Source organism: Pipistrellus hanaki (genome assembly GCF_964339955.1).
Source record: "Pipistrellus hanaki genome assembly, chromosome: 4".
Lineage (NCBI taxonomy): Eukaryota > Metazoa > Chordata > Mammalia > Chiroptera > Vespertilionidae > Pipistrellus > Pipistrellus hanaki.
Window position 1 is genome coordinate 33,981,421 of NC_140506.1, and position 26,668 is coordinate 34,008,088.

At 35.2% G+C, this 26,668-nt stretch overlaps 1 protein-coding gene across 1 annotated transcript in view; it reads left to right on the top strand.

Annotated features, from left to right (window-relative positions):
- The window catches only part of FCHO2 (FCH and mu domain containing endocytic adaptor 2), a 100,185-nt gene that overhangs the window by 45,573 nt on the left and 27,944 nt on the right, over positions 1 to 26,668 (top strand). Inside the window, exons 9-17 of the mRNA XM_084880894.1 lie at positions 7,353 to 7,397; positions 8,715 to 8,787; positions 14,057 to 14,081; positions 18,517 to 18,574; positions 19,253 to 19,428; positions 20,970 to 20,981; positions 21,354 to 21,378; positions 23,332 to 23,374; positions 25,418 to 25,509. Of these exons, the coding sequence (XP_084737020.1) occupies positions 7,353 to 7,397; positions 8,715 to 8,787; positions 14,057 to 14,081; positions 18,517 to 18,574; positions 19,253 to 19,428; positions 20,970 to 20,981; positions 21,354 to 21,378; positions 23,332 to 23,374; positions 25,418 to 25,509 (549 nt within the window). The remainder of the gene's footprint in view (positions 1 to 7,352; positions 7,398 to 8,714; positions 8,788 to 14,056; positions 14,082 to 18,516; positions 18,575 to 19,252; positions 19,429 to 20,969; positions 20,982 to 21,353; positions 21,379 to 23,331; positions 23,375 to 25,417; positions 25,510 to 26,668) is intronic.

Here is a 26,668-nt window from a genome sequence, read left to right on the forward strand (position 1 = left end):
CTAGGGCAGAGGTATAGATTTTTAAAATCTACATATATATATATATATATATATATATATATATATATATATATATATAGATGATATATAGAAAATATATCTGCCCTCTGGAATATATGTGCCATTTGATAATGATTCTTTTATATCTTTTAGAGCAGAAGTTGACAAACTGTGCCCATTGAGCCATATTTAACTCTGCTTATTTTTGTAAGGCCTATAAGGAAAGAATGGTTTTATTTTTAAACTAGAGGCCTGGTGCACGAAATTCATGCACAGGGGAAAGGGGGGTCCCCTCAGCCCAGCCTGCACCCTGTCCAATCCAGGACCCTTTGGGGGATGTCCGACTGCTGGTTTAGGATTGGGCCTAAACTGGCAGTCAGACAAACTTCTCACAATCTGGGACTGCTGGCTTCTAACTGCTCACTTGCCTGCCTGATTGCCCCTAACTGCCCCTTCCTCCCCCCGCCAGTCTGACCACCCCTAACCTCCTCTGCCTGCCAGCCTGATCACCCCTAACTGCTCCCTACTGGCCTGGTCGCCCCCAACTGTGCCCCCTCCCTCCCCTGACCTGGTCACCCCTAACTGCCCCCCCCTCCGCCTACCTGGTCACCCCTTAATGCCCCCCCCCCACCCCCCTGCTGGCCTAGTTGCCCCAACTGCACTCCTCTGCTGGCCTGGTCGTCTCAACTGCCCCACCCCCAGCCTGGTTGCCCCCAATTGCACCCCCACCGCCAGCCTGGTTGCCCCTTACTGCCCCCTCCACCCCCCCGCTGGCCTGGTCATCCCTCATTGCCCCCTCTGCTGGCCTGGTCTTCCCTCACTGTCCACCCTGCCAGCCTGGTCACTCCACACAGCCTGGTGGTCAGTTGTTTGGTTGTTTTTCACTATCTCCCCTGCTGGCCTGGTGGTGTTTGACCAATTTGCATATTACCCTTTTTAGTATAGATGATTGAGGGGGGGGAAATAAAAAGAAGAGTAGCATTTGTGATATATAAAAATTACAAAATATCAGATTTGAGTGTCCATAAAAGATTTTTTGAACACATTCACACTTGTTTGTGTATTGTCTGTGGCTACTTTCACACTACATACAACAGTAGAGGTCAGTAGTTGTGACAGATCTTATGGCTCACAGAATCTAAAATATTTTGTCTGACTCTACAGAAAGTGTTTGCCTACCTGTGTTAGAGAGAATATGTCCTGTGCAGTACAGTAGCAGAGATGTTGTTATATACTAGAGGCCCAGTACACGAAATTTGTGCACTCGGAGGAGGGGTTTCCTCAGCCCAGCCTGCGCGCTCTTGCAGTCTGGGAGCCCTCGGAGGATGTTCAACTGATGGCTTAGGCGCACTCCCTCCCTGTAGGGGAGCAGGCCTTAGCCAGTGATAGTTGGACATCCTTAGCACTGATGCGGAGGTGGGAGAGGCTCCTCCAGCCATTGTGCTTCCAGCCTTGTGCCCGGCTCAGGGCTTGCTGAGTGGCACTCTCTTCATGGAAGTGCACTGACCACCAGAGGGCAGCTCCTGCATTGAGCGTCTGCTCCCTGGTGGCCAATGTGCCAGAATTTTATACCTCATAACTATACATAATCTTTCTTCATCAGCTGATTTTGCTGTTCTTTGGTTCAGAAACCATTTAATCTGACATTTTGCACCATCTGCAGCTGCAGTCATATCACAGTAACTGAACATCATAATAATCCTAAATTGTGAAGTAAAGATTAAACTGTTTTTGTGCAGGCTTTGTTTAAGGAAAGCTGAATTCTTCAATTTGAAATAGCTATTAAAATGTTAAATGTATAAACAGTGGCAACAAAATATAAAAAAGTAAGCTGATTATAATTTTTACATGTGCATATTAACAAGGATGGAGTTTTAGTTCTTTTTGCATTATGTAAAATTGGCTAACTGGAGCCAATTTGAACTTAAAAGGAAATTGATTGGAAACAAACCAAGGTATCCCAAGGATCCAAAATCAGGAATGGAGCCAGGCTGCAGAAAGAAACCCAGACCTGTAGGCATACTAGGTATCATTTTTCCTTTATTTACTAGTAATCTCTGCATTTCTATGGCTTTGTTTTTTTCTTTGCAGAATGGCTTTCTTTGCTTTCTCAGGCACCTCCCAATAATTTTTAGGTACTTTCACTTTTTGTTAATTGCAGCCACAGCTCAGAATTAATCCAGGTTTGTTATCTTTTCCAAATTTCTGGGAGAAAGAATCTGGTTCAAGAAATCTTGAGCCAGGTAATCTTTCTAGTCCAGTCAGTTCTGACTAGATCATGGCAGTATAAACATAGCTTCTGCAGCACTTTGGAGAAGGGGGAAGTGACTAGAGAAAAGTGAGTGAGTATAATTGCCCAAGATCTTATCAGGATCACAGAGGGTGAAACATGACTCAGTCTGGGGGTATGGAGGCATTGCCAGATTTTGGATATAAGAGGAGATTATATTTCCTTGCTAAGATTCTGTTTGGAGAACTAGATGAAAATTTGGAAGGTTTCACAGCAACTGGAATTCCATGGTTAAAATTCTGTTTCTCTGATTTAAGACCAGGGTTCTTAAGTTTGCCTCATCACTGGTTCTCAAGCCTTGGGTACATATAAGAATCATTTATAGAAATATTTGCTTATTTCTCTTCTTTTCTTTTTTAAAAAAGTGCATTTCTGATGGTGTGTTAAGTGGTTAGAGCATTGGCCCCATGCACTGAAGGGTTTGGGGTTGATTTCCCTTCAAGGGCACATACCTGGGTGGTGGGTTCGCTCCCTATCAGCAAGTGTGCAGGAGGCAACCTTTCAGTGTGTCTCTAGCAATCAATCAATCTCTCAATCTCTCTCTCTCTCTCTCTCTCTCTCTCTCTCTCTCTCTCTCTCTCTCTCTCTCTCTCTCTCTCTTCCCTCCTCCTCCACTTCCATCCTCCCGTCCCACCTTCTCTTCCACTCTCTGAAAAGCAATGGAAAAATATCCTCATATGAGGATTAACTGCAACAAAATAAGTACAGACATACAGACAGTGCACTATCCCAGAATACTGATTTCATTGGTCTAGGATGCGCCTTGGTACCACTATATTTCTTAATTTCTCATCTGCTTGTAATATGCAACCATTGTTGAGAACCTGGAGCATTACATCATTGGATGCTTGTTATAAATGTAGAATCTCTAACCCCACCCTAGTCCTACTGCATCAGAATCTGCATTTTATTTAATAAGATTCCCCGGCAGTTTGTATTCACAGTAAAATGGGAGAAACACTTTCTAGATTTACTGAATATCTGGCAATGGACCAGGGGTTTGCTAGTTCTGTAAATTTCAAAGTGTGGTCCCAGGGCCATGGGAATTTGTTAAAAGTGCATATTCCCAGGCACCAACCTAGACCTTCCAAATAGGACACTCTGGGGTGGAGCTCAGCAGTTTGTGGTTGAACAAGACCTGGTGATTCTGATGCAGGAAGCGTTGGGTTCAACTAGGAGTTGGGATTTTGAACCACTGGATTGAGGAAATTTTATTTATTTTTTTTTTACAAGCCCTTTCCTTTATAATCTTGAAAATGAAGTGGCTTATTTGTAAATGACTTGGCAGGCAAAAAAAGAAAAAAGTGTATACTAGTAGGTATGTGTCGAAAGAAAGAGAAAGCCAATATGGCAAAAGGTATTATTATTATTGCTCATATCATTTTTATTAATGATATGACTTAAGTTCCAAAAGAGAAGGTAACTAGTCCAAGGTAATCGACTAGTAAAACTAGAACTCGAGCCACCATGCCCTTTGCATAACACCACAAGCTGGAGTTTGATGCCCCTTTTCCTGTTAGCTTGGCCTGGTCCGTCATCCCAAGCATGGAGGGATGTGGCTGTGTTGAGTTGCCCAGACCCAGGAGCAAACCTGAGAACACGACAGTGACTCTCATGAGTCACTGGTATCTCTTTCCTCCCTCTTTTCCTGCTCCCTTTACTATCATTCTTTCTGTTAGATGTTGGGGTCTTTGCATGTTTGTTTTGGCTTCTAATTAGAACCAAGTGTTCTGTGGTTTTAGTTGGGGATATGCAGGAACATGCTTGATTTGAGTAATCCAGATTTACTATTTGAGTTTTGAGGCTAGTTTTTAACTAGACAAAGTTGTAAACTTGCCCTGTTGGTGACCTGAGATTTAGAAATTATGCCAAAACAATGGGAACTATTAAATATTTCACAATTTTTTATACTTTCCATCATTCCACAGAATATTTGTCATGGTTAATGAATACTGTTAAATAAATTGTCTTTCTTCCTCCTCCTCCTCCTCCTCCTCCTCATCCTCCTCGTCCTTCTATTGATTATGTATCACATAATTGTCCTCATCCCCCCATACTCATCCCAAACCCTTCCCCCCCCCCTCGTCCATGGACACTGGCCAGGCCCATATGCATGCACACGAGTCCTTTGGTTGATCTCTCCCCCTTACCCCTACCCTCCCCTACCTTCCCTCTGAGGTTTGAGAGTCTGATCGCTGCTTCTTTCTCTGGGTCTGTTTTTGTTATCAGTCTATGTTGTTCATCATTTCCTCTAGATGTGTGAGATCATGTGATCTAAGAAATACCCTTGTAAGAGCCTAAACTGAGACAAGCCGGAATGGTTATGCTGAGAGGCAAATGAATCAGTCTGTAGTGAGTTCCTTTCTGGGCCAACAGTTCTTTTAAGTCCCAATTTCAATATCAAATATTGAATAGTTCCTTAGTGGACAAATGGTGGTGATGCAGGTCCCGACAGTCTCTGGTTTGGACCTGGGCATCCTTCAGCAACACGCTGCTGTTGTCTGCTGGTATGGCGAGGCGTCGTCAGCATCTTCCATCTCTGAATTGTGTCTCTTCTGTCTTCATGGCTGGAGCACTTCTGTCTATTTCTCTCTGCTACAGATTCCAGATGGTGTCGGAGTTGTTTTCTGAAAATATACAAACATATTCTCGACCAAAAGTTAATAAAGGGATATTTTCTATAAATTTGACTTGGGATCCTTTTTCATTTTTTTTTTTTCTTTTCCCCAAATGATTTTCCTCTGGGTGGTTTTGACACCACGTGTGTATTTTCATGGGTATCTTGCTGTTAGCGTTTCCAATAAAGGTTAATTTTCTAAAGTACAAATTTTTTAGATATAACTTATTCGCAGGATATTTTTCCTTACATGATATTCTTCCACTGTCACTCCCTTTTTTAATTTAAATAATAGGAGACTTTTGGAAATTTTGTAATGTAGTCTTGATAGCTTTTACATTTTAATTATTTGCTAAATAATGACTGCTTTAATATCATGCTAAACTATGACTGCTTTAGGTTTATAACACAAGACGCTCTGCCAATAAGAATTTTTGTTAACACTCTAGGAACAGCTTTTTGTACAGTACAATCATTTTTTCTAGAATATTCATTTATTTCCATTAGCCACATTAATTTCCTCTGAGAAATTGGCTACTATTCAACTGTCAAACTCAACACTCTAGCAGCAATCTTATTTACCGTGTGTATTAGTGGAATTGATAATTTGCCTTCTTGAGGAGGGCCTGAGCATTCCTGCTACTAGGATGGATTTAGATATTAAAAACACTCTTGCCCACACCATGGGTACAAGACCTCTCCCTCTAGCATTTCTTAAAAGTTTTGATATAAGTTAGATTAGGATAAATTCTTTTTTTTTATTATAAGTATTTTATTTTTTAATTTAAATTTTTTTTATTTTTATTGTTTAAGGTATTACAAATAATATATATAAAATCTTTTCCCCCCCCATTGACCTCCCCCCAGCTTCCCCTACCACCCCAGCACTTGCACTCATTTCATCTTCATCCCCACCCCAACCCCGCCTTTCCCCCTCAGTGTCTTGCTTCTGTTGGTTGTGTTTATATGAATGCATACAAGTCCTTTGGTTAATCTCTTACCACCCTCCTCTACCTTCCCGCTGTAGTTTGACAGTCTGTTCGATGCCTCTTTGCCTCTATTTTTGTTCAACAGTTTGCAATGTTCTTTGGTTGTTAACTTTTTTATAGCAGTAATTCATTCCTACCTGGTTATTAAAGCATCATATGTAAGAATTGTTTTGCTTTCAGCAGTTCACTTTTTGGAGGTCTGCCTTTTACTTTTTCTGCCTTTAATTGGTCTCATGATGACATTTTAGATACTGTGTGAAAGAGGATGAGGAGACAGAGCCAAAATAGTCTTATTTGCTTTTATGCAAACTAAATTGCCCTTGTGGCCTAGTAGTAAGTACTAAGAGCAGTTATTTATTTTGACAACAGAATTAATTGAGTCTAAATGAAGTTCAGTTGTAGCAAATTATTCTTTCTGACTCTCAGTCTGGCTTTGATACTGTCAAGAAGAGTAACTTGTTTTATGATTAAATAGCAGAATGATGGGCAGTGGACATCATTTGAGGGAGTTGCTGAATAAAATCTACTTCTGAAACAGTTCAGAAGTGACATGCTGCAAGGAGGGTCAGAGCGTGTTCACTGATATCCAGCTGAGCTGTCAACTGGCACTGAGCCAGGCACGCAAATGCTTTGCTATGTGAAACAGCATGCGGAGCATATGCAATTTGAAAAGAAAATCTTTTCATGCATGATTTAATGTATTTTTAAAAGAAGGGTATATTTAGTTTTATTAGACCACAAACTGTGTTAGTATTCTGATCTTTTATAGAAAACCTTATGTATACATGGTATTTAGCTTAAAATTTTTAATATTTTACAATTTGAGAGGATTTGACATCTTATATTTTTAAAATGTCATTTTGAATAATTTATTTTATTGGACATTTTCATTTTTCAAATGAATTTGAAGGGATGTTTAGAAAAGATAAAGAGAAAGCCATCAAGAGATGTCTGGTATAGGAAAAAGGTTTTGTGAAAAAATATATATAGAATTTTGTTTAAAGGGATTAATTTTTATAGAGTTAAGGCATGTTTTTACTATTTTCACAAAAAGATACAGTTGACCCTTGAACAATGGGGGTTATGGGTGCTGACCTTCAGGCAGTCCAAGATCTGTATATAACTTGACTACCCAAAAACTTAAGTTGTGTTTTGGTATCTATGGGTGGATTGGTTCCCTGATCCCCACAAATACCAAAATCCACATATACTCAAGTCCCCTATATAAAATGGAGTAGATCAGTACATACAGCTGGCCCTCAACATCTGTGAACTCCTGTGGATCAAAAACAATACAGGTATTTATTGGAAAAAATCTGCTTATAAGTGTACCTGCATAGTTTAAACCCATGTTGTTTAAGGCCAACTTTTATTGTAATGGGATTTGATCTGATTGTTTTCTACTAGCTTTTCTAGCAGTTGTTTATATATATATGCATATACATATATTTTTTAGGCCTTATTGAATTTGAAGAATGTGACCCTGCTAGTGCAGTTGAAGGTAAGTTGACTAGTTGTAATGTGTGATAACTAGCTAATATTTTCTTTTTATTGAACAAATAAAGAGGGCTGCTGTCCATTGCCGAGCTTGTTTGTGGAATAATGTAAAAAATCTTAATGTGGTTTGAAGGCTTGCAGAAACTCATTTTTACTTAATAAATAGACAGGTTAGTCAAAAGATGATTAGTGATTAGAACATATATTTTGAAAGATTAAATATAACATGTATATCATGTTTTAGAAATCTTACTTTGTGAGTTACTAGAAATAATTTGAAAGCAAACTTCTATTTTTTCTAAGACCTGTGTAAGAATTTGGAGAAATTGTTTGCTGTCATGTTTAAGTTTACTATTGGAGCAGTCAAGAGCTCTGGGGCCTAGATTTCTTATGGTTACTACCTGTTTGTGAGCAGGAATGATTTAAATTCTCTGTGCTTCAGCTTTCTTTATTGTAAAATGTAGATAGTAAATACTACTCTTAGAATAAAACTGTACTTGGTTTAAAAAATATAACGATAAATGTATGATTTGGGGAGTTTGTTTTGCTTGAATACAAGTACATTATTCTAAGATGCCTGAATTCTAATCCTGGCTATAGTGTTTACTTAGTCATATAATACTGACTTAAAAAAAAACAAAAAAGAAATAATTTCTTCATCTATAAGATGAGACGTTAGCTTAGGTGTGTTCAAGTTCTCAAAGAGGAAGCAGCTAAGCTTTAAGTGTTGAACTCCAACAATTTAATAGCACGACTGACCTTTAAAAATTAATTTGTCATGTAAGAAGAGGAGGGAGAATTGCCATATTAGTCAAAACAAAAATATTAGTTCCTCATTCATGGTAATGTCCACTCATAACATTGTTTATATTAGAGATAACATGCGGATGCCATATTTAAGCTTTCCATGTTATACTATTAATGGATATGTTGAATCATCATTTTACTTAAAATAACACGTTTATATTTTGTGACCTTCTATTTCCTTATATTTATAATAAAATCCAATATAGCAAATAATGTACTGACTTGGAATACTAATAGAAGAAAAAATAATTTCATTGATCAAGCGAATCTTCTAAAACCTTTTGGTGAATAACAGGCGACAGTATGTTAATATAAGTCTAAGGAGAATATTACTGATTTCAGTATTAGGGTTTAACAATAGATACATTCATTTCTATCATCTAAAATTAGTATCGACAGTTATGAGCAAATTAGGTGTCTAGACACAAGATGCATTCATAAATTTAATATATTTATCAGGAAGAGTTAATGTTTATGTAACAATACACATTTTTTAATACACATTTATTTTAAGGTATAAAACCAAGGAAAAGAAAGACTTTTGGCTTGCCAGGAATAATTAAAAAGGAAAAGGATGCAGAGTCTGTGTAAGTATAATAAATATTGTCAGAATACTTTTTTATTATAAATAAGACTTCTTTGAATTTGAAAAGTAAAAATTCTTTTGTAAATAGCTCAAATTATATGTCTAAGAGATGAAAATACTAACTTTTCTTAATGTATTTGCCAGCTCCTCTGATTTCTTAAAAGTATTAAAAATATTCACTTTTCTTATTTTAGAATTTAAGATGAAAGCTTTAGTGTCTTATAATTGAAACTTTAAAACTACTCTTTTAAAATTAAATGCACATTTTATTTTTTTAAAATATATTTTAAATGCATATTTTAAAAAATTAAAAATGCAGAGAAAACTATAAAATCTTCTAAGTCTTGATGCCCAAGAAAAACCTATAGTCAACAATTTGATGAAAATCCCTCTAGACAATTCTAAGCATGTAGGGACATAGCATTTGTGTACAAGTGCTACTTGACTTATAATGGGGTTATACACTGATAAACCTGTCATAACTAAAAATATCGTTAGTTGAAAATGTTTGTAATACTCCTACCAAACATCATAGCTTAGCTTTAAAGATTCTACTTTAAACATGCTCAGAACACAATATCTAAAAAAAAACAAACCACAGCAACACAGTACGGATGGACCCTGATTTAACAGTGGTTTAACTTAATGATTTTTCAACTTTACAATGATGTGAAAACAATATGCATTCAATAGAAATTGTACTTCAAATTTTGAATTTTGATCCTTTCCTCAGCTGGGAATGTGCAGTCTGATTCTCTCTTGTGATGTTGGGCAGTGGCAGCCTCCATGATTATGAGGTTAAACAACTGATACTGTGTACACTGTTACCAGTGTTTTTTGGATATTGTGTTTTGTGTTTTTGCGTCCCATCATATATGTAAAGCTCTCATCTGTGTCTCCTTCTGGTGAAAAGAGGAAGGCGAATATTCTTGAGATGAAACTCGAGACAATTGCACAGCTGTAAGCTCATGTAAATATTCTGAGCACATTTAAAGTAGGCTAGGCTGCTGAAACCGGTTTGGCTCGGTGGATAGAGTGTTGGTCTGCGGACTGAAGGGTCCCAGGTTCGATTTTGGTCAAGGGCATGTACATTGGTTGCGGGCACAAACCCATTGGGGGGTGTGCAGGAGGCAGCTGATCGATGTTTCTAATTCTCTATCCCTCTCCTGTCCTCTTTGAAAAATCAATTAAAATATATTAAAAAAAAAAAAAAGTAGGCTAGGCTAAGTAAACTATGACATTTGGTCGGCTATTGCATTAAAAGCATTTTCAACGTACAGTGGGTTTATCAGGACATAACCTAATCTCGAATCAAGTCTCATCTCTGCCCTGTTAAGATATCGGTCTATCATTAAGTCGAACCATTGTATGTGGGGACCATCTGTATGCATACATGGAAAATGTTAAATGTTGGAGAAAGAAAACCCTAACATGTTTCAAACATTTAGACCAGTCATCATTTTTAGATGGAGATGGAGTTTAAATTCAATATACCTTTTTTAAAAAATAAGAAATTAGTATGCAAAGAATATATAATTTAGCATATAAGAATTTCAACTAGTCCTGGCCAGTGTGGCGCAGTTGGTTGGACTATTGTCCCATGCACCAAAGAGTTGCGGGATCGATTCTTGGTCAGGGCACATAACCAGATTTCGGGTATGATCCCTGGTTTGGAATGTGTATAGGAGGCAACCGATGGATGTTTATATCTCTCTCCCCCTCTCTTCCCTTTCTCCCTCTCCTTCTCTCCTATCTCTCCCTTCCTCTCTCTAAAATCAATATAAAAGTATATCCTCAGGTGAGGATTTAAAAAGAAAAAGAATTTCAACTAGTATTAGCTAAATGAAGTGTCTATCTTGACTGCACATTTGAACTACCTGGGAAATTTAAATATATCTATGCCTGGCTCCATCTCAGACCAATTTAACCAGATTCATGGTCAGGAGGCCCCAGCATAGTCTTTATTTTGTTTTAAGCAGCCTATGTAATTGCTTATATACATCTGGGGTTGAGAATCAATGAGTTTTGATTAACCAGAGACAAAGTGGAATTAATGATATCCTTCTTTCTGTAATTATTCAACCCATGTAGATTGAAGGACACTAATTAAAAGTCTTAACTGGTTTGTTGACCCAGTGACATTGGCTGAAAATTTAAAATTCTTCTCTAGCATAATCAGAACTCACACGAAATTTAATATTTTGATGGGCTCTCATATTTGCAGTATAAGAGAACAATTTGTGCTTTGGGTGTTTTTGCCTACTAATTCTTATTTGAGTTTTTCAGAATTTCTGGCCATTCTAAATGTCTGTTTCATCCTCTCTTATAAGTGGTATTTGGTTGACAAATTAAGACAATTACAAAGTGATTTATATCTATAGATGACATTTGCCATCTCTTCTGCAAATGTCATTTTTGAGCATTTATGAAAGGGGTATTTTGCTAAGGGGATGGAACCTAATCCATTTTTATAACATTGGAAATACATTTTGAAGTCTAAACAATTGATTTGTAAGTAAATTTTTAATGCAGCCATTCATTTGATAGTGACTATATTATAAAAGGTAATGGCCATAGCCCTGGCTGGTTTGACTCAATGATTGAAGCATAGGCCTGAAGCATTGCGAGTTCCATTCTAGTCAAGGGCCAAGGAGTAACAAATAAAAGTAATGGCCATAATTAAATATTATTATAATGTGTGCTTTTCACAGCAGTTCTTTCAGGGAGCTTACAATATTTTTACATATTTGTGTTTTTATATATTTATTTACTTTTAGTTATTAATTTTTAATCCTCACCTGAAGAATTTTTTCTTTTTCTTGTGTGTGTTTTTCTTAAATATTTTTATTGATTTCAGAGAAGGGAGAGGGAAAGATAGAAACATCAATGATGAGAATCATTGAGTGGCTGCCTCCTGCATGCCCCCTACTGGGGATCGAGCCCGCAACCCCGGGCATGTGCCCAGACTGAAAATTAAACTCTGACATCCTGGTTTATAGGTCGTTGAGCCACAGCAGCTGTGCCAAGGAAATTTTTCCATTGTTTTTAGATAAAGTGGAAGGGAGATAGGAGGAGAGAGAGAGAGAAATATCTATGTGAGAAAGAGACACATAGATTGGTTGCCTCCTGCTCACATACCTACTGGGCCTGGGATCAGGCCTGCAATCGAGTTACATGCCCTTGACTGGGAAGAGAACCCACCACCCTTTGGTGCTCAGGCCAACGCTCTAATCACTGAGCCAAACCAGCCAGGGCTATATCTGTGTTATTAAATAATTTTTCATGATGAGTAATTTCTCAGTATGATCAATAGGCCATGTGGATATTGTAATATTTTTACCAATGAGAAGGCTAGAGCAGAAAATTATCCTTAAACCATTGTACCATGATTTCCTTCTTTCAACACTTCCTGGCAGAAACAAGTGTTAGAATTCGCTTTGCTTAAAATGCCCAAGTTTCTTGGCAGACTTATTCTCATAGCCGCAGGCTTTTGAAATGCCAGCAGTTGTGGAAGAGGATGCTCTTCTGGGGCTTCCTCTGTAGGTGGCGTAGAGCCCACTGTGAAGGGGCAGAGAGTACTGTGACATAAACACCGAGGAGTTCTGCTTAAAGCCAAGGGATAAACTGTTCGGAAGTTGTTCCCTTGCTTTTTTTATATTTAAACTGTACTTTAAAAAAAAGGCAGAAAGCAGAAATGTTTTAACATCTTATTTGATTTGATTCTGTAGAGGGATTGAATTTATAATTACAGTGCCTTTTCTGGTGGAACATTTCCTCAGAGTATACTTAGGTTTCTTCATTTACCAATAATAAGGAAGCTCTTTTTCAAAATTTGTGATTTTAAGTGGATATAAAGACATGAGATTTGTATTTACCCTGTCCCTTTGGTGCTTCAGTTTGGATTAAGAGCTGTGTAGTCAGTCATTCTGCATTGTTTTCATTTATTCAGTATATTCCACTATATCTTCCTTTTACAAAAGTTTTTAATTTGTATATTTTTCTGATTTGTGCTTCCTCTTTGGTTAGAGATTATTTGTTTATCCTGTATGTTAATTTAGTGATTTTTATTGTTTATTTGGCTCTTAAGGTGTACCTAATGCCTATATTTTCAGTCTGTTAAAATGGCACATCTTGATATTATGTGCATTATCTGTCTCAAGCCTAAGAATATGTAACTAATCCAAAAGCCTTTTAAGTATGCACTCTAATTTTTATTTATGAATGTTTAAAGAATGCATACATAGAAAATTTTCTAACCTTATTCCTCATGGCTTCAGTGTTTTTAGTTTTACATTTTTAGGTTAATTGAGAAGATTGGTTTTTATGTTTAGTTTTATATTTTAAGTAATAGTTTTTGCTTATTTATATCCAAAGTCATATTTGTATATCAGTTAAATGATAAAATACTAGTTCTGAACTACATATTACATTAGACTAGAAAGTTAATGGAAGTCTAACCATTCACTTAACAAATTTGGAGGAAAGTCGTTTTGAAACTTTTTATATAGACTAACTTATAGAAAGTACTACACTTTGAAATGTCAGTTTTGAAAATATAGACTTTAAAAAACGTTTTAAGCCGAAACCGGTTTGGCTCAATGGATAGAGCGTTGGCCTGCGGACTGAAAGGTCCCGGGTTCGATTCCGGTCAAGGGCATGTACCTTGGTTGCGGGCATATCCCCAGTAGGGGGTGTGCAAGAGGCAGCTAAACGATGATTCTCATCGATGTTTCTAACTCTCTATCCCTCTCTCTTCCTCTCTGTAAAAAAATCAATAAAATACATTTTTTAAAAAGAAATAAATAAAAAACGTTTTAAAATTTTATTTAAATTTTTTTTTCCATTTACTAAGAAATATAAATGTGGACTTAAAAAAAAAAAAAAAAAAAAAAGCCAGACTTTCTTTTTCGAAGGAAACTTTGTTTTGCACTTTCTCTCCCTGAATAATGAAATGCCACTAGAAATCTTCATAGGACTGACAGCTTCCTTGATATGATGCATGTGTATGTTCAAGGAAAAGAAGTACTTTTGAAAGTAGTTTTAAAACCATTTGTGTTGTTTTATGATGTCATGGATTATGGGTACAGAAATGCCTTCTTTTAAATTTAAAAATCATTTTTTAAAATCTTTATGAGATTATTTTTCTAAGTATTTTTGTAGAGTTTAAATAAAAGTTATGCTTAAATACCATGATAGACACTTTTAATATTGCATTATTATCAGATAGTTCTAATAGCTTAATGTTTCTAATACTTGGTTTGTTTTAATAGGGAATGCCCTGATGCAGATTCACTTGTAAGTAGATTTTTACTTTGATATAAATAATTTAAATGAGCTTTTTTAAATTAGGTAATACCCAGCATATTTGGGGTTGAGTTGTTTACAAATCTTTTCAAGAAAAATACTTATGTTATTATAAATCCACTATTAAAATGATTTTACAGATGCATATTTGGCTTTATATTGCCAGGTGCTTTCCTGTCAAATTGAAGGTGTTTCTAATTACCTTTAAAATGTGGACATTTTACTTTTAAATTGGAGTAGTAGCATAGCATATTGCTTTTTTGGGGGGGAAGTATGTCATAAATCAAATCTGCTCACTTTATTTTAAAATATGGTAGTTATTTATTCTTATATCTTAAAAATAGTACTTAATCTGTTCATGTATTTAAGTTTATTTAAGAGATTATCAATTTAGAAAAAATAACCATGGTTTGTATTTTTCTGTGCTTTTTAAAATTTGTTTTTATCTCATATATTTCTTTATATATAATTAAAGAAGATATCAAATGGAGCTCCATGTGGTTACAGTGGGAGAGTAGATTTACCAAATGGTATATGGTATATGTAGTATGTAAACAGACACATTTTTCCGAATTGCTCTTTAAACTCTGGTTATGTTAAGTGTAGTAGAGCCAAGTTTTCCATCTCCTCTGCTTATTGTTTTTGCTTGCATAACTATTGTTTCTTTTGGCCCCAAAACAGTTTGATCTGTTACAGCATAATGATATATCAAAATAAATAACTAGGTATTTTGTGTAACATTGTGTTTTATATTAAGATAAAATTAGTATTTTGTTTAATATTTCAGCTTTAAAATAAGGAAACTATCATTTGTTAATAAATTTATAGTGAAAATAATGAAATAGACTTCTAATGAGCTCTAGGAATCATTAGTGTTTTTAGAGTTACAACATTTAGAGTTTTAGAGTTACCTTACCTCTTACTATTTTGATAACCTTGGTTTATTAATTAATGGAAAAGTTAGCAGATGTTTGACATTTACTCATGCATTTTATTTCTGAATTAGTTATGTATAGTATTTGTTTGATGATTGCAACATCGCATGAAATCCTTTAGTACTTAATATTGTATTTTATATATATTCCTTTAAAACATTTTTATTTTTTAAATATATTTTTATTGTTTTCAGAGAGGAAGAAAGAGGGAGAGAGAGAGAGAAATATCAATGATGAGAGAGAATTATTGATCAACTGCCTCCTGCATGCCCCTACTGGGGATGGAGCTGCAACCTGGGCATGTGCCCTTGACCAGAATTGAACCTGGGACCATTCAGTCTGCAGACTGACACATTATCCACTGGGCCAAACCAGTTAGGGCAAAACATTTTTAATTCTCTTCACTCATTGATATTATTCTATAATGATTACTGAACCAGTTTTGAACTTTAATCAGTACTTGCCTGGAATTAGAGAAGGACTTTTAAAGAGGACACAAAATTCTTATGCCATATAAGAAATGAGTTGTTGTTTTTTTATAATTGAATTTATTGGGGTGCAAAACATAGAAGTTTTAATGTACTACTCAAAACACACACACAAAAACCCACACCCACAAAAACCCCCCCACACACAAAACACACACACACGCACACAAAAAAAACACAACAGCACATCATCTGCAAATCCCAGATAGGAGAACCTCTAGGAAATTAAATATCTGGTATGTTTCTAGAGTACTAGGAATTAGAGATAAAGTATTTTTAATGAATCGACATTTGGCCAAGTTTATTTTAAAAGTATTTTTAAATGTTATTTGCATATTAGCAAGCAATGTGTAGAAATAAAGTGCTCTATTTTTAAGGTCATCAATGGCCATATTTTTATCTATGTAATCTGTTCTTTACCCTATATTAGATTTTTTATTTCTAGAGTTTATATCTGGCCTGTAAATTCACTACAAGCTACATCAGAGTGTTTATTCTGCTTTTATTTCTCCTAGATCTTCTGCTATGCCTGACTCAGATTAGCAATTCTTTGTATTCCTCTTGCTGAGGTTTTAGCAAGTGATTGGAGAAAGAATGGCAAACTTTACCAATAGAAGGATATCGGCTGCCCAATAATATCTTTTGTCCTGGCATTTTTTTTTTTCCTCCTTTTTTTTGGTAATATATTTTATTGATTTTTTTTACAGAGAGGAGGAGAGAGGGATAGAGAGCTAGAAACGTCGATGAGAGAGAAACATCGACCAGCTGCCTCCTGCACACCCCCCACCGGGGATGTGCCCACAACCAATGTACATGCCCTTGACCGGAATCGAACCCGGGACCTTTCAGTCCGCAGACTGATGCTCTACCACTGAGCCAAACGGGTTTCGGCTGTCCTAGCATTTCTTGACAGTCTTTTTTTCAATTTTAAAATCTTTTATTTTGAAATAACTTCTAGTTTACAAAAAAAATGCAAGACTGAATAGTAGAAAGAACACTTGTATATGTTTAACTTTTTACTTACTATTTTGTTTTAACATTTGCATTCTCCCTACATATGTACATACATTTATGAATGTGAATATATTTTTCTGAACGTAGAAATGTTCTCTTACCTAATTACAAGAGCATACTTAAAGAAATGTCACTTCCTTCTGTATTTGTTCTACTCCATTGCTCTGCCTTGTAAATGATCAACTTTGTGTTTTGATTTATCCTTCTGGTGATTTAAAAAAAAAAAAAAAGATTAGGAAGTATGCATGTTTTTTAATTTTCTTTTTTCTTAGAATATATTACACTATATATATTCTTTTGTACTTTTTTTTTTTAAATCCTCACCCAAGGTATGAGGATATTTTTTCCATTGATTTTTAGAGAGTGGAATTGGGTAGGGGGAGAGAAACATCAATTGACCTGAGGGTGGGAGTGGATGGGGTGGGGTGAAGAAGGAGGAGAAGGATGGAACCTGCAACCCACATATGTGCCCTTGACTGGAATCTAACCTGCGGCCCTCCAGTCTGACACACTTAACCACTGAGCCACCATTGCTAGGGCTCTCTTTTTAAATAGCTGTATAGTACTGTTTTTGGGTGTGTACCACAGTATATTCAACTATGCTTTCCAATAATATGCTTTCCAAAGATTGAGTTACAATCTTTGATGAATAATTTTGTTGTATATGTATTTTTAAATAGTTGGGGGTGTATCTTTGGGGAAAATTCCTTGAAATGGAATTCCTGGGTGGAAGAGTAAGCACATATGTATTTTTTTTTTTAAGACAATTTTTTATTTTATTATTTTATTTTATTTTTTTAATATATTTTATTGATTTTGTACAGAGAGGAAGGGAGAGAGAGAGTTAGAAACATCGATGAGAGAGAGTCATCGATCAGCTGCCTCTTGCACACCCCCTACTGGGGATATGCCCGCAACCAAGGTATATGCCCTTGACCGGAATTGAACCCAGGACCCTTCAGTCCCCAAGCCGACGCTCTATCCATTGAGCCAAACCGGTCTCGGCAGCACATATGTATTTTTGTTAAATATTGTTAAATTTCTCTTTATAGAGGTTACAATAGAGTAAGTACTCCATGTTTTTGATAGGTTCTGCGACCTTATGTAAAACTATATAACTAAATCAGTTTCACCCTACGGTAATTGATATAAACAAGAGTTAAGTTCCCGTGGCATCTAGCCATTGTTAAAACAAAACGACCTTATTCAAGGACTACAATATTTTGTATTTATAACAGTGAAGTATAACAGTACATTTCCCCACAGCTTTGCCAACTATTTTGAAATTCAAAATTCAAACTTTTAAATTTTTGCCAGTCTCGTAAGAAAGTAGTATTTTAATGTAGTTTTACTTTTCTTGATAGTCTTTTGTTTCTATTTTTTGTTCTCTATTTTTCCATTAACTTAAGCTGTCAGTCTTCTGATTTCATCATTTCCCTTCTCCAAACACACACAGTATTGTGCTTTTATTTCCTTACTTTGAAAATTTGGGTGAATATTGATTGTCTACAGAACTGCTAGCATTTTTACCTGAATACCTGTTCAATTCTTTTCAGTGTTCCCCTTGTTTCATTTTGCAATGCTTTTCTATTTCAGACATCTGAAGCATGGAGTGCGATTTGAAGCTAACTAAAAAGATATAATTTCCCCAAGTGTTAGAATTTTGTTAACCTATTGACATTTGATATATGACATAGCACCTCAGTAATAGTTAAGACTATTTGCTAATCCTATATAATACAAGCCTAATATGCAAATTGTCCTCTTGACTGGGAGTTTGACTAGAGGGCTGGGCCGACAGCGGCAGGGGGAGGGGAGGCCCCTGTGGCTGGCTGCGGCAGGCAGCCAGGCCAAGAGAGGCACCCTGACCGGTAGCCAGCAGCCGCTAGGGACCCTACGTGTGCACAGAGTTTGTGCACTAGGCCTCTAGTCTCTAATACTATTTTTTTAGTTGGAGCCATCATTACAGTTTTCTTTTTCTTTCCATAGAACATCCCTGATGTAGATGAAGAAGGCTATAGTATAAAACCAGAAGCAAATCAGAATGATATCCTTTTATCACCTGGATATTTTTAATGGCTTATAAGTAGACAGTCAAAATAATCCTTATATAATAAAGAGGTAATATGCAAATGGTTAACATCGTGATGCGTAACAACCAATCGGCAGGAGGGCAGGGCAGCAAGCTTCAAGTGGGGGAGAGCTACAGGAGGCAGGGAAGCGAGCTATGTGCAGCCAATAGGTACAGCTGTGGTGGGCGGGGCAGCCAGCTGAGGCAAGTGACTGTGAGGGGCCACTAGTCTATTTAATAAACAGTCTTCAAATATTTAATTATAATAAAATGACTCCATATTCTTCATTTGACATGTTTTAATTAATGAAAGTTATATTTCTGTTAAAGTCTATTTTGTCTCTTAAAGGTTTTTATTAAAATATGTAAATATGATTATGCATTAAGACAATTTAAAAACTAAATTCTTAAATTTATATATTTTATTGATTTTTTACAGAGAGGAAGAGAGAGAGATAGAGAGCTAGAAACGTCGATGAGAGAGAAACATCAACCAGCTGCCTCTTGCACACCCCCTACCGGGGATATGCCCGCAACCAGGGTACATGCCCTTGACCGGAATCGAACCCGGGACCCTTCAGTCTGCAGACCGACGCTCTACCACTGAGCCAAACTGGTTTCGGCTAAAAACTAAATTCTTTAACTGATACTCACATACCAAAGAGAACCATTTCTACTCATCTAGTGATTCTGATTCTGAAGATGAAGAACCAAAGAAGTATCGGATAGAAATTAAACCTATGCATCCAAATAACTCACATCATACAATGGCTTCCTTGGATGAATTAAAACTATCTATAGGAAATATAACGCTCTCTCCAGCAATATCTGTAAGTAAGAAAATGAGTAAGTTTATACTTACATAGAAGTCTTTTTTTTAATACCTTATCTACCTATATTTTTTCTTTTTATTTAGCTTTTTTGAGGGATATAGTCTATAATTTTTATACAGTCAAATGAACTGTAAGTTTGGCTTAGTTTGGCTTTCTTTTGACTGTGTATTATAAAGGAAGCAGACATGTAGGAAATCCACTGTTTCTGCCACTTGTTTTATTTTGTAAATACTGCTGTGGGTCTCGGGCAGAATTTTGTGAATAGCAGTATTAATCTTTTCCTCGTAGAATTTTAAAGTTTTTGTCCATGTTTTGTGAACTTTATGTAGAAGGGACTTTGGTAAAAATGAATTTAAAGATTAAATGATCTCTGCATTTTTTTGTCTATCACTATAACATTTGTTTTCTATACTTTTCATGGAAGGAAAATATAAGAATTTTTCATTATAATGATTAATTTCTCAGTTCTAAGATACCATAACTTAATAGCTTTTGCTAATACATCTTTCCATTGATGTCTTACTCTACATTTAAAAATGTTAAACTATGGGGGGGGAATCATGTTTTTTTTTTTTTAGTATATTTGTAGTTATTCAAAATTGTTTTTAATCTGTTCATCTTGATAATAGAGAATAAAAGGTCTCACTATTTCATTTTGTTATTTAATTATATATTTTAAGTAGTCTGTATGCATTCGTTTGGCTAAAAGTTTTTTTCTCTTATTCACTTTTAGAATTTAATTTTAGAATCTTTTTTCCCAACAAAAAGACAGATTTCTGAAGTGAAGTTTTATTCTATCATTACTAGTGAACATTAAGGTTAATGCCAAGGTTAACATATATATCTGAAGTAAAAAGTTGTGAAACTATTCATCATTTTTTGAAATATATTTTATTGATTTCAGAGAGGAAAGGAGAGGGAGAGAGAGAGAGAAACATCAATGATGAAAGAGAATCATTAATTGGCTGCCTCCTGCACGCCCCCCACTGGGGATTGAGCCTGTAATATGGGCATATGTCCTTGATCAGAATTGAAGCGAGGACCCTTCAGTCTGCAGGCCAACGCTCTATCCATTGAGCCAGACGGGCTAGGGAAACCATTAAACATATTTATTTTGTAAGAGCATAACTGACTTAAGATATATATGTAAATAAATAAAATAAAAGCCTAGAGAAATATGTATCAAAATGTTATGCGTCTATTGCTGAGTTGTGAGCTCATTGATGATTTTAATTTTCTTTTGTGCTCTTTTATATCTGTTTTAAAACAGTGAGCACATTAATTTCATTCTCATAAAATAATCATAAAATTTTTAGTTACTAATATTGGTTGTGAACTGGGAAGATACTGGGAGTATATTTTTTTTTGCTCAGTTTGCTTATTTAGCCTAAGTATTTCCCCCCAAACAATGTATCGTTGTAAATTGTATAGGTTTTAAGTATGTTGCTTCAGAAAGGAAGAGACTAATTATTAGAGTTGGGAAATAGGATATTTTAAATTCTAAAATGATTGTCTTTTTTCCCCCCATGTACTACTAGAGACACAGCCCAGTAAGTACAAGATTTTGTTTTTATTTATTGACTTTTAAAATAAGCACAGCACCATTGTAATGTTTGAACATTGATTTTCAAAACGTGTTAAATTTTTTAAATTAGCAAGTCATAAAGTTGTTTTAGATATTTAGTAGTCTAATATTTAAAAATATTTTATTGAATGTTAAAAGTACATGCATAATTTTACTATAAAACAAAAACTACTGAAAGTTTTTCTGTACATCTTTTTATGTAAATACAGTTTACAATTGAGCAGATATACTAAAAACAACTTAAAATTTAGGTTCCCAGTATTAACATTTTATAAAGTATTTCGTTGCCAAATTAAATTATTTATTTAATGGCACTTGGTATTTTTTTTTGTTTTAGGTGCACATAAATCGGAATTCATCTAGTAAGTTTGACATTTTAAGTTGGTTATTTTATTTCTATTAAAATTTATCAAGCAGTTTGCTAAGCTTGTAGCCTTATATAATTAGTTACAGAAATAGTCTTTTCTCATCATGAGCCTTCACAACAGACTAAAAGGATATTTAAGACTAAAAGGATATTTATTTTATAACAAGACAATTTATATTATCTCTTTTAGCTTTGAGACATGTAATAAACTTTAATACTCGACTACAATGTGTTTTTTGTTTTTTTAAAAAATATATATATCTTTTTATTGATTTCAGAGAAGAAGGGAGAGAGATGGAGAGAGAGAAACATCAAGGATGAGAATCATTGATTGGCTGCCTCCTGCACATCGCATACTGAGGGTGGATCGAGCCTGCAATGCAGCCATGTGCCTTTGGCTGGAATCAAACTTGGGACTCTTTGGTCTGCAGGCCAACCCTCTATCCACTGAGCCAAATAGTCTAGGCCCTAGACTCTAGGGCAACATTTTTTAGAAATCAGCAAAGTTAGAGAGTAGCTTCTGATTAAAAATGTTAAACTGTTTAATTGGTATAACTCCCTCATGAGCTGGAAAGCCTTTATAAGATGAGTAATCTGTGGTTTTACCTATTTTTAAGTCAGATCACAATTGCAATTTCTATTACATGGTTTTTAGGATAGCATTTTAATTATGTTAAAAACATTTTTGGGTCCTTAATACTTGTGCAGAATCATGCATAAAAATAAGGGGAAGCCCGAGACCGGTTTGGCTCAATGGATAGAGCGTCGGCTTGGGGACTGAAGGGACCCGGGTTCGATTCCGGTCAAGGGCATGTACCTTGGTTGCAGGCATATCCCCAGTAGGGGGTGTGCAAGAGGCAGCTGATCGATGACTCTCTCTCATCGATGTTTCTAACTCTCTTATCTGTCTCCCTTCCTCTCTGTACAAAATCAATAAAATATATATATATATAAAATAAATAAATAAATAAATAAGGGGAAGAGTTTGGGCAGCACAATCAAAAGCTATGCAATTTTGTAAACACAGTGCTTAATAAATACTTCAGCATCAATCCTAATAAAAATTCTAGCTCAATTAAAAATAGCCACAAAATTTATAATAAATACTAAACAGAAAGTAGGATTTTATTTTAAAAAAAGAAGTGGTGAGTAGCTTGATGATAGGGGATTTGGAGAAAATTGGGATAAAAGGGGACTGTAAAGATGAAGTCTATTTGCAAAAAGATGGAGAATAACAGCACAATAAACACTTTGAGGCAAAACAAACTCTAAACTGAGCCAAATGGGAGAAGGTGGCATGAATGGGCATCATGTGCAGTGAGGTGTTCCTCATAGTTTGTTAGTTACCCATATTGATGTATTTTGTAATCTATAGTTTAAAGATGCAAAACATTGAGGTGCCCTGCAGGTTTCTTATGAACTAACATGACTTGCATTACTGATGTATTAGTTCCTTATAAAATGATTCGTGTTACAAAGGTAGCAAAACAGACTGTCTTACGAGATTTTTGCTCTAGGTTGTTATACAAATTTTAGTTTTTAAAAATAGGATGTTTTTCAAAAGTTGGGAACTACTATTGGCCAATAAAATAATCATTAATGATATTCTTATAAATTGAAAAATGCTTTCATGATCCATCAATTAAAATTCTTGAATGATATTTACATAAGTATTTAAACATTTGTCCTAATTTTCAAAGTTGCAGCCCATATTTTTCTTTTCAAAAGGCATTTTATATCAATAATTACAAGAAGTTAGTTGATTTGACGTCATTTTTTTCATGAGATATTAGAAGAAATATTTAGCAAAAGCTCTAAATCTTATTTTAATATTCTTTACAATAGAAAACTTGTTAAAGGTTTATTTTTTCTTACTATAATTGTTTATATTCGTTATTAATTCCAGAATTTTTAAATTGTTTATAGTAATGAGATAATTTTTAATTAGGTGAAGAGTTAACAAAATCGAAACCATCTACTTCATCCAATGAGTAAGTCCCATGTTTAAATTTTTTTAAAAAAATCTTTATTTTTTAGAGCAATTTTAGATTCACAGCAAAATTGAATGAAAGGTACAGAGTTTTTGCATATACTCTGCCCCCACATATGCTCAACTTCCCCCATCAAATTATATTTGTTATAATTAATGAACTTACACTGACACATTATTACCCCAAATGCACGGTTTACACTAAAGTTTACTCTTGGTGTTATACATCCTGCAAGTTTTGACAAATGGATAATAACATGTCCCCCATTGTAGTATTCAAAATAGTATGACTGCCCTAAAAATCCTATTTCCTCCACCTTTTTATTCTTTGCTTCCCACTACCTTTAAAGTATCCTTTGTCCTGTTTTCTAGGATTTTATTATCTCTGCAGTTTCAATTCTAGTAGAGTATTGTGAATTACCCTATTTCTTAAGCTGTCAGATGCCATGTGGAGTTTTTTATTGTTTTAATTATTTCTTATTTGACAGTAATTTTTTATAATATAAAAAATCCATTTAACTGTATTTGTTCTTGATGGTCTTATTGCTTCTAAATAATTGGTAGTATTCCAAGTTCATACGTATTTGTATTTCAACTAGTTGTCCTCTTGAAAATTTTCTTTTTCCCCTTTAAATTTGGCTGTGATCTTGTAAAACAGGCTGTATATATTGCATGAGCTTCAAAGTAAGGAAGTGTCTCAAGTTGAAAAAGAAGAGGCTAGGAGGAATGTTGTCAGCTGTTAAAAAGAAAAAATAGTTTAAGCCAGTGTGGCATGGGTCTTTTTTCACTTCTGTATCTATAAATAAGAATACTTTCTTTTAATGTTTTTTGTATGAGTAAAAGTTATAAAATATAATAATTTTAAACTATCAGTTTATAATTTACTTTTCAATCTAAGCATTAGTCTTATAAGTGTTTTAAACTATGTTTTTAGGAATCATATGCAATTGTAATTCTAGGCTTCATCATGCAAGATGTAGTAGGTCCATGTAGGTGCATGTTGAGACTTCTAGTATTTATGGTATATAAAAGTTTATATTAAAGAGCCAGGTGTTGAATCCAGAGAGTAACCAGTACAGTGCATTGATTCCAAGAGGTCAGTGGAAGAAAACTTTGGTTATGCAGCACATAGTTTTTTGAAAGCAGAATGTTGATTCCCTTGATGATTTTGTTCATGGTTTTGATTATTATCTCAAAAAGGCAGATCTGCCCCAGGTATTTCGCCAGGCTGCTGTAGTGTCCCAGGCAGTGGCTTGTCCAGGGAGAAACCCTGCCTTTGTATGATCTACTGCAGTAACAAGATTTTTGAAATTTATATCAAGTGTTGGGTTTACTTATGTACATGAGAAATACTTTAAAAAATATGTTTTATTGATTTCTTACAGAGAGGAAGAGAGAGGGATAGAGAGTTAGAAACGTCGATGAGAGAGAATCATCGATCAGCTGCCTCTTGCACACCCCCTACTGGGAATGTGCCCACAACTAAGGTACATGCCCTTGATTGGAATCGAACCCAGGACCTTTCTTTCAGCAGGCCGATTGCTCTATCCGCTGAGCCAAACCAGTTTCGGCGAGAAATACTTTTTAAAAAACCCTTTCCTTTCCTCTTTTTCTTTGAAAATAAGTATGATCTTATAAAATTTCTGATTTCATATCACTTAAGACCTGACATTGTTATAGAATTAAGTAGCTGAGTGTCCTTAAGTAGCTTATTTATAGACTCCATGCTGCTTTTTTTATTTGTAAAGCTGAAGTCATTTCCATTCTGACAGCCCCTAAGATTAAGAGTTTAAAAAGTGCAATCCGTGAGGATTCATCTTCTATCTCTTCCTATCATCTTCACACAATGTTACTGTAGATCCTGCATATAGTGGTTAACAAATTGGTGTATTAATTTTTAAAGTTTCTTCACATATTCCAGTGGCAGAACATTCAACTTTTTAATCATATATGTTGAACTATTATAATTCTGCAAAATGATATTGATTAAATTTTATATTAATATTCCTTTATTAAAATATTTATTTTAAAAATATTATGATAGGAAAGGAACCAGTGATTTACTTGCTTGGGATCCCCTGTTTGGTGGTCTTTCTCTTGATTCATCTTCAGCTTCACTAACATCATCAACATCAGGTAAATATATATATACATATGTATTTTAAATTGAATTCAGTAATTTTTCTAATTGATTTATTTATCATTATGCTTAATGATCAAAAATGTTTTAACTAGTCTTCAGATCATATTGCCAGATAAAAGTGATTTTATACTATTGTTTTTTTTTTAACTTAGCTTAAAGGGCCTATGGCATAAAAATTTAACATATTAGTGTGGAAAAAATCTGATGTTTATTTGTAGGCATCACGTAATCTTATTGTTTATAGATAAAATTCAACTGTATAGATATGCATTAATGTAAACCACTGCTTTCTTGATAGACATTTACATTGGATCTTATTTTCTAATATTATGAACATTCATCAGTATAACAAGTTTTGTGCACGTCTCATAAATTTTTCAATATGAGAATTATGAGTTATAAGGTATGCTCATTGCTACTTATTGCCAAACTGCTTTCCAGAAAGGTTTTAGCACTTCCCAAGTCTGAAAGGACTTGATGAATACTTTTTAATTGTTTTGGCAATAATATATTGTTTCTCTTTTCTTCAAAATATAAAATTCCATTTGCCAACACTCAAAGCAGTCATCAAAGAAACACATCCTATATAATAAAAGCCTAATATGTTAAGTGTCCAGTCATCCATTCAACCAGTCAAAGCACAATATGCTAATGATATGCTAAGTCAACTGCTTGCTATGATGTGTACTGACTACAAGGGGGGAGAGAGTTTACCAGTTGCTATGATATGCACTGACCACCAGGGGGGCAGATGCTCCCACTAGTAGCTTTGCTTGCTGCTGGGGTCTGGCCATTCAGGACAGAGTGCTCTGGAGCCCTCCTGCGATTCCTCCCAAGCTGGCCAACCTCCTGCATCTCTCCACAGCCCCGATTGTGCATTGGTGAGGTCCCTCGGCCTGGCCTGTGCCTTCTCACAATCCAGGACCCTGTGGAATTTTGGAGAGCCAGTTTTGGCCCGATTCCACAGGCCAGGCTAAGGGACCCCACTGGTGCACGAATTTGTACACCAGGCCTCTAGTGTTTAATAAAATCACTGCTTGTTCAAAGCAAGGAAATAAAATTTCTCTAAGTTGCTCTTCAGCCTTCTCTGGGATTTTAGAAATGCCATACATGTAGTATTGGGGGTTAAGGGAGTGCTGGAATGGTGGGAAA